Source organism: Squalius cephalus, assembly GCF_949319135.1.
Source record: "Squalius cephalus genome assembly, chromosome: 18".
In the NCBI taxonomy this organism is placed as follows: Eukaryota; Metazoa; Chordata; class Actinopteri; order Cypriniformes; family Leuciscidae; genus Squalius; species Squalius cephalus.
This window is the reverse complement of record NC_137139.1, coordinates 13,253,622-13,262,944: the sequence shown is the minus strand read 5'-3', so window position 1 is coordinate 13,262,944 and position 9,323 is coordinate 13,253,622. Positions and strand designations below refer to the sequence as shown.

General features: G+C 39.3%; 1 protein-coding gene across 2 annotated transcripts; it reads right to left on the bottom strand.

The window, feature by feature from the left end:
* Positions 1-29: 29 nt before the first annotated feature.
* birc7 (baculoviral IAP repeat containing 7) lies at positions 30-8,119 on the bottom strand. 2 transcript variants are annotated; one of them, XM_079849821.1, is made up of 7 exons: positions 7,479-8,119; positions 6,507-6,606; positions 6,280-6,361; positions 6,148-6,187; positions 3,162-3,374; positions 1,152-1,205; positions 30-989 (listed from the first exon to the last, which is right to left on the bottom strand). In XM_079849821.1, the coding sequence occupies exons 1-7, from the start codon at positions 8,020-8,022 to the stop codon at positions 787-789; spliced, it is 1,236 nt and encodes a 411-aa protein (XP_079705947.1). In that variant the 5' UTR covers positions 8,023-8,119; the 3' UTR covers positions 30-786. The 2 variants fall into 2 exon arrangements, with proteins under 2 accessions (XP_079705947.1, XP_079705948.1); XM_079849822.1 differs by lacking the exon at positions 1,152-1,205 and having other exon boundaries at positions 687-989.
* Positions 8,120-9,323: the final 1,204 nt, after the last annotated feature.

The window sequence follows — 9,323 nt, the reverse complement described above, 5'->3', positions numbered from 1 at the left end:
TCAGACAATCAAATTTGACGATTAGTGGTAAGTGGCATTTGTTATAAGCACTTTATTCTTTTTCTTAACGCATAACTTGCACTCAACTATTATATCCTTATCTGTAAAACAAGTATTTCTAGGTTTCATAAAGACTAATATGTAACATTATATGTGAGTAATATGTAACAGATGCATAGCAGGCAAAGTGCAAATCATTTTTATTCATGAAAATATAAGTGCTATGTGTTAATACACCGGTAATAAAATAAGATTATTATATAATATGATCTCTTATAAATTCCATTTAATATGTTTTTAAGATTTAAAATTCTCAAAAAGCTGCTTACTTTGTCATGACACAAAATCACCCTGTTGTCCAGAACTTGCATGTAAAACATTTTAATGTAAAGTGGGGTCCAAAAGTCCACATTGAAAATCTGGGATTTAGAATCCCATTTAAACCTTAAAATTAACAATGGTTTTAGGATTTCTATAAAATCATTAAGATCATGCACTTTTTTTCAGATCACAAATCAAATAGCCTAAGTACAGATAAATTTATGCTAAAGACATTCTGAAATTCATGTTAATATTTCATATTGCAACTTTGGATGTAAAGTGGCCTTTTGGAGCCCTGTAGCTTTAATATCAAGCAATATGTCATTTTAAAGAACACTGATGCTGATTTGGAAGCTGATTACAGTATTTTTCAGCATTACATATTCTTTAAAAAACTCTGCAGTACGGTTCTTGCTAATGACACAGTAGTGGAACAGAGTGTGTTGCTGTGTATGTGTTTGCGCTTCAGGACATGAACGCACGCACACTTCCCCGAATGACCGCTCTGCATATGGGGCAGTGGCGCAGACTGGCTGCGCAGTCGGTGCAGACGACCAGATGACCACAGGGGATGAAGACCATGGAGACGAGTTTGTCCATGCACACCTTACAGGTCCTCTCTTCCTGAAGCTGTCTCAGCTGCTCCTCTGGACTCAGATCGGATCGCACTGAAAAACACAAATACACTGACATTTCAACTCAACCTGGGTCAATTAAGATGACTGCGATCTGTTCCATCCCAGAGGCTAGATAGAGAGAAGAAGAAGACACACACACACACACACACACACACACACACACACGTGCAATGAGAGCATGTTAATATGGACCTTTCTCCCTGACTGAGACCGGCGTTCTTGACGTTCTCGGACTCTCCACAGTCTCTGAGGGAACAAACCATCCACACGTTAGAGGAGCGAACGGCACACATCATTTTATTACATTTCTTTTTTAATCAAAAACACATGGCTATCAATATACAGTACTGTGCAAAAGTCTTAGGGACGTTAGTATTTTCACCAAAAAATGATTTTAAGCCAGTTATTTATGTCTTTAACAAGTGTATCAGTAGAAAATGTCAGTTTACATTTCCAAACATTGCTTTTGCCATTAATAATCCAGTGAGATTTTGTCTGACAACTGCCGGTATGATCTGATCTCACCATCATCGAGTCTGTCTGTGATTACATGAAGAAACAGAAAAACTGAGACAGACTAAATCCAGAAGGCAACGTCTCCAAGACTCTCCAAGAAACCTACCTTGCGCATTACTGAAGGTTACATTAAAGTAGTTCACGCAATAACATTTTTATTCTGTCATTACTTACTAAATCTCAAGTCACTTCAAACCATACGTATACAAACACAAGGTGCGGGCGGAATGGAAAAGAAGCCATTATTTAAAAGCATCTCATCTTGTCATTTTCTTGACAGTTCATGCAAGAAAAAAGGCGTGGAGCAATGCAATAATCAGATGTGTCCATTTAGCACTTGTTTACATAGAAAAAACATTAAAATTAGCGCCGTGGAACCTAAAAGGCTAATTTTGTGCACAGAACACTTGAAAAAAATGACACAAATCGCAATGAGGATTTTTACGATAGCTTTGCGTACCCAGCTAACAAAAATTGTTTTAAAAATGTTTTGCTAACGTTCCCATTAAAGGAACACGCCGACTTTTTGGGACTTTAGCTTATTCACCGTATCCCCCAGAGTTAGATAAGTCCACACACACCCTTCTCATCTCCGTGCGTGCCGTAACTCTGTCTGACGCACCCACTGCTAGCCTAGCTTAGCACAAATACTGGAGGTAAACGGCTCCAGCTAGCATACTGCTCCCAATAAGTGAAAAGATAACGCTAACATTTTCCTATTTACATGTTTGTGATTTGGATAGTCACAGCGTGTTCAAATAACAAGGTCACATGAGACAGCACAGCCATCTTCTAACCGTATATACATACTGGGAACTATATTCTCAGAAAGCGAAGCACTGCTACTTGGGCGGAGTGATTTTGTCACTTATTGGGAACAGTATGCTAGCTGGAGCCGTTTACCTCCAGTCTTTGTGCTAAGCTAGGCTAGCGGTGGGTGCGTCAGACAGAGTTATGGCACGCACGGAGATGAGAAGGGTGTGTGTGGACTTATCTAACTCTGGGGGATACGGTGAATAAGCTAAAGTCCCAAAAAGTCGGCATGTTCATTTAAGTTACGAATGGTATTTAGTGCTGTCAAATCAATTAACATAAAAGTGTATATATATATATATATACACTTACATAATATAAACACTAACTTTTATGTAAGATGCGATTAATCACGATTTTTTTAACGGCATTTAAAAAAAAATCGTAATAAAAATAATGTTTACTTGGTTATGCAAATTTTAGAGAAAACATTATGTGAATGTTACTTTTGAACATTCTCAGAATGGTCAGAAACAAGAAGATAGTAACGTTTGAAAAATGTTAGACAAACATCTGACGTTTCAGAAAAAAAGTGTTTCATGAAGGATGCATAAATGCTCAATCTCAATCCTCTATTAACGTTACTGGAGAGAACCTTGCCAGAACGCTCTGAGAACGTTCCCTGTGAGGGTCACTGCCATTATATGAACATCTGCAAGCTGAATTTCATTTTTTTATTCCTCCTTTTGTGATCCAAAAAAGAAAGAAGGGCATGTGGCATTAAAACAACACCAGGGTAAATAGTACATAATGACTGAATTTTCATTTTCAGATGAACAATGCTTTTAAATAATGAAAACATAATGTTAACTTCTTTTAGGTTCTGAAATATAGGTTTGTTCAGTTTTGAATGAGGGGTGAGTTTGCAAACACCTGGTCTGGGCTCCCCCGTCTGCCTCTCCTCCTCCTCGGCCTGCAGGACGTCGGTCACCAGGTCAGACACTGAGGTGTAGTGTGAGCCGGTCAGTAAGAAGCGGGACTGGACCAGACTCTCCACTAGTGAGCGCTGGAAGCCCATCTGCAGCACCGCCTGCACCACAGGAGACAACATGGCTGTCGCCACTGAGCTCTGCCCACCCAACACCTCTGCCAGCAGGAACACAGACATGCCAAACGGGTCTTTAAGGGGGTAGTCGTTTGCTTAATGCGATAAAATGTTCAAAAAAAGGTATTTTCTTGGTCCTCGCAAGTAGAAGTATAAGCAGAGCTTGGGTGTTCAAGATATTATTCACACTCTTGGTTCTATACAAAACCTTAAAGGGTTCTGTCAGGCGTAGATTTAATCATTTTATGGATTTAGTTTTCATTTATTCCTTTGGGTTAATACAATTTTATGAATTAAACAGCTTGTAAACATACTTTATCACTAGAAAAAAACTGAAATAACCCATTAAACATGAAAGTATTATGCAGTCTTTTCTCCTTATATAGAACCCTTCCTTCTAAGAGTGAGAGCAAAATATTGCTGCAGGTCATTTATTCTGTGATTTATGGAAAGTATCAGTTCTGGTATGTTTGTTCGCCAGCAGCTTACAGTGATTTAAAGCTTCAAAAAGAGTTTTAAAAAGAGTTAGGGTTACACTGATCATTGTTAGTTGGTGAGGACAGAGAAGAAGAGAAGATAATTTGTCTGGGTGAAAAGAAAATTGTGAGAGCTGGAACAACAACAACTCCTGAGGAATAACATACAATGCATAGCAGCATAAAACGCAACCTGATATTATCCTGCTTATTACACGGCTCTTTGCTCCAAAAATAAATACAGGGAATATTTTTTTTTTTTATTTTTTTTTTGTTTTTCCCTGCAGAGAGACAGAACATATGAACTGCTATGTTGGAAACATGGATTTCCAGGACAAGCAGTTTGTTATACTGTGTCATGGACAATGGTTATTATTCAGAAATAACTGACTGCTGAATGCTGTGAATGGCCAATCAGAATCAAATATTCCAGAAAGCCGTGTAATAAACACACATAAGAGTCTGTTTATCCATAAAACACAACCACGACGCACAGCAATGGAAGATTTGACGGGACATTAGAATTGCAGACAATTCTTAAAATCGGGGGTTTTCAAACGGGGCCTGTGGACACCCACCTTTTTTTTAAAAAGGGGAGGAGCTGTTCGATATGCCCCGCCCTGTCTTGTTTCAGTGGAAATTAAGTCAACACATTGAAAAATTGCTTTTAAAAAATTAGTGTTTTCGGGCCACAAAAACGCTGTTGTCGTGTAAATGTACGGCCAAAACACATACATTTTTTTCCGTTTTTAGTTGAAAACTGTCATGTTAACGGCCCCCTAGGATGTGGTTTTTTAAAGGGGTGGTATAATGTCCTTTTCACAAGATGTAAAATAAGTCTCTGATGTCCCCAGAGTGAGTATGTGAAGTTTTAGCTCAAAATACCCCACAAATATTTTTATACAGCATGTCAAAATTGTCACTTTTTGAGGGTGAGCAAAAACGCACCGTTTTTGTGTCTGTCCCTTTAAATGCAAATGAGCTGATGCTCCCGGCACAGGGGGCGGAGCTTCAAGAGCTTGTGTCCTTTTACCTCACACAGACATGCACTGAAAATTTCTAAAACTTTTTGCCTTTTATGTTCAAACCGAAGTCAGAAAGATGGAGAGACTCGAGAAGAAGTGACAACATGTAGACAACATTTCTGAATGGTTAGTTAGTGAATTTATGTAGCTTATGTGTAATTTCTTTAAAAGCAAATATCTCCCTTTGCTCTGAACTTTGAGCGTCGTAACTTTGCAGATGCTGTTTATGCTCAAACAGCAACATTACACACTAACTAAAGTTAGAAAAGTGAAATCATATTCAACCACCCCTTTAAAGGGATACTCCACTTTTTTCGGAAATAAGCTCATTTTACATCTCCCCCAGAGTTAAACAGTTGAGTTTTACCGTTTTAGAATCCATTCAGCCGAACTCCGGTTCTGACGGTACCACTTTTAGCATAGCTTAGCACAGATCATTGATTCTGATGAGTCCAGTAGCATTTCTTTCAAAATGACCAAAGAGTTTCAATATTTTTCCTATTTAAAACTTGACTCTTCTGTAGTTAAACCGTGTACTAAGATCGACGGAAAATGAAAAGTTGCGATTTTCTAAGCCTATATGGCTAGGAACTACTCTCATTCCAGCGTAATAATCAAGGAACTGTGTGTCTGTACCATGGGTGCAGCAGGCGTAATGATATGACGCAGCGCCTGAAAATAGTCCCCAGCTCGGTAACTTCTTCCAACGTGACCGGGACTAAGTTTGTCTAACCTATTAGACCTATTTTCAGGCGCTGCGTCATATCATTACGCCTGCTGCACTCATGGTACAGACACACAGTTCCTTGATTATTACGCCGGAATGAGAGTAGTTCCTAGTCATATAGGCTTAGAAAATCGCAACTTTTCATTTTCCGTCGATCTTAGTACACGGTTTAACTACAGAAGAGTCAAGTTTTAAATAGGAAAAATATTGAAACTCTTTGGTCATTTTGAAAGAAATGCTACTGGACTCATCAGAATCAATGATCTGTGCTAAGCTATGCTAAAAGTGGTACCGTCAGACCCGGAGTTCGGCTGAATGGATTCTAAAACGGTAAAACTCAACTGTTTAACTCTGGGGGAGATGTAAAATGAGCATATTTCCGAAAAAAGTGGAGTATCCCTTTAAGTATAAAAAAACCTGATTATATTGAAAATAATTTAAATTGTATGTCTAATATCTATTTTGTTTTTGAACAGTGACTGCCATTATACATAGCAGGATCATCATATTTGGGGGTCCTTAGCATTTAAACATTTGAAAACCCCTGCGCTGTTACACCTTTAAAAGAACTGATGGCGTGACTCACCTGATGTAATGTTTCCTGCAGTTGATGATAGAGATCCACCCTTTAAAACAAAATAAAACATTTAAAGTCCATGGCAATCATAGCTGTCAAATTGACCATAAACTGATGGTACGATGCATCATCATTACTCACCACTCTCTCATTCATGCTGAAGTAAGACTGCTGGATATTGCTCACATATTCCCGTCCTCTGGATTGAAGCAAATATTCACATCTTTGGAAGCACATGATAGACCAAATTAATAATGAGCATTCATGCACTAAAATCAATAAAACATCATCCATTCATGTTTGTAATTTCACTCTTTAGTACTTATTTAAATGTGGGATACAAACTTCCTGTCTTAAGCAGAACTCACCGTGGAAACCATTTGGCGTGTTCCTCCCAAGGGTCATCACCCGGTTCCCAGTTCCTCAGACCACCATCACAGAAGAAACACTTCACATTGTCACCATGACCTAAGAAAACGACAATCACTTATTACCATCTTCTAAAAAACACTATACTGTATATAAGAGAGTAAAATATATAAAACTGCATACAATCATCTTTGCCATTTCTATTCAGTTTTGAGTTCCAACTAAATGTTCTTTATCAGTAATACATTTAAAGTGGTCAACACAGTTGAGAATTATGAATAGAATGCAATATAAACATATGAACACATAAATAAACATATAGGTTTAATTTTAATACACTTGACTTTATTTTAAAGGGAAAGTTCACCCAAAAATGTCAACTCTGTCATCATTTACTCACCCTCAGGTTGTTCCAAACCTGTATCATGTTGAACACAGAAGAAGATATTTTGAAGAATATGGGTAACCAGACAGTTGATGGACCCCATAGTATTCCCCCGCTACTTTTTTGCTACTGTCAGATGTGTCTAGTTACCAACATTCTTCAAAAAAATTTCTTTTGTGTTCAACATGATCCTCATACAGGTTTGGAACAACTTGAGGGTGAGTAAATGATGACAGAGTTTCAATTTTTGGGTGAACTTTCCTTTTAACACAATTAATCGTATTGTTCAATGATATTGCAATTTTGAAAGCATATGATTTGTATAAGGAATAGGCAGAAACACTATTGCTTTCAGAATAATGAGTGGCACGCGCTTCACTGCACTGCGCTCGCGGCCCCTCTAGTTCATTCCCTTCATTCAGCGCGCATGACTGCCGTGCGCGTGACTGAAAGCGCAGAAAACAGAAGCAAGCAACTAAGTTAAGGTCCGAATCGAAACCACATATGCACTCATAATGTTCCTGTGAAATTTAATTTCAGTTTCATTTCTCAAAGACCAAAGTGGTCCCTTTAGTCTGAGACGGACCTGTAAAGAAGAAGCCGGCTCGCGCCAGCGCGCCGGGCAGCACAGATGCTCCTGTGGGCCAGTTGTGGTAACTGGACAACCTGGTGTCCTCGGACTCCATCTCCGGGTAGACCGCCTGGTCGTACTGCACCTGCTCGTCCACGGTCAGCCGCTGAAGTTGACTCAACAGCTGCCCATCCACAGAGTCGGACGAGCCCAGCGGAACATTGCCTACATCCCTGCCCATCATCAAGCCGCACGTGGGGAAGTGCTTCGCGTGCTCCCCCCACGGAGTGTCTCCATGAACCCAGTGCCTCAGGACCCCATCACAGCAGAAGCACATCACCGTGTCCCCGTATCCCAGATAGTGAAAGCCAGCCCGGGCCAGCTCAGCGGGGCTCACGGGCGCATCTCTGGGCCAGTTAGTGAAAGTCTGGAGTCTTTCCTCCTCACTGCGCATCCCGAGGCGAACCCCTTCATGTCCACCGTCTCCCCTCATCATCCCGCTGCTCGTCTTCCATAACGGGCAGTCCAAGTGAGCTCCAGCCCCCTCTCCGCTGGCCATACAGATACAGCCTATTATTCCAATCACAGAGCGCCGTTTACTATAGCACACACACTTCCAGAATAAGCAAGCAGTTGTTTACATGATCTGCCCTGTGGCCGAGCCCTGAATAGCAAAATATACAACAGACGCCTTTCATGGAGATTTTCTCTAAATTTCATTTCCCATTTTGTTGATGAGTTAAAAACAAGCTAAACAACCCAACCGGCAACCCAGCAAGTTATGGGTTACACATTTTAAAATCACCATGGAATTTAAATTGACCATTTTTATGAAATATAGTGGTGTGTTTATTATAAATGATTTATCCGCACATTATTATTATTAGGCTATTTAATGTAGCTTATGTCCAGTGTTGGGGGTAACTCTACAAGTAACTTGAGTTACGTAATCAGATTACCTATTCAAGTAAAGTAACGCATTACTTTTTCAATTTAGGCGTACAACAAAATATATTTTTCAAATAAGTAACGCTAGTTACTTTTTCACATTTATTGACTGACAGCTCTCCTGTCCCCATGTTGAGAGAAATAAAGTGAGGAGGTGTTGTGTGCGCTGTGTAAACATGATGGTTATTACTTTAGATTATATTTAGAAATAAGAGTGTTGAACTTTTATCTTATTGTTCTTTAATTCAGAATGACAGCACATGCTGTAAGGTTTGTTTGAGCTGCGTCCTCTACAATACAGGCGATAATATTATATTTTTTTTACAGTCTATGGCAGTGATAAACTTGCATTTTCTTCAGCCTGAGGCTTATTCATTTCACTTTTGGTGTGAAAGGGCCTTAACATTTGCCAAAAATAGCAACAAAAACTTTTTTGTTGTTATTAAAGGAACACTCCACCGTTTCTTCATATTAAACTATGTTATTCCCCTAACTAAGACGAGTTGATACATACCTCTCTCTCACTCAATCGACACTTTGATAGCACTTAGCTTAGCCTAATTCATTAGGATCCAAACAGAGATGAAGTTAGAAGCGACCGACCAAACACCTCCACGTTTTCACTATTTAAATACAGTTACACGAGTAGTTACACGACCAAGTATGGTGACACAAAATAAAACGTGGCGCGTTTCTAAGCGGGTAAAAAGGATAACTATAATGTATGGCGGAATAGCACTTGAAGTTGGGAGTACTTCGACTCTGCGCAGTAAAAAGTCACGTTGATTCTAATGACAGAAGCATAGACAGGACAGAAAAATAGGACAGAAGTGAGAGGGAGAGGATTTTTCAGGAGTGACTTTTTAATTTTTCTTTAATCAGTTGTCACTGCCATTGTGAACATCTTAGCCT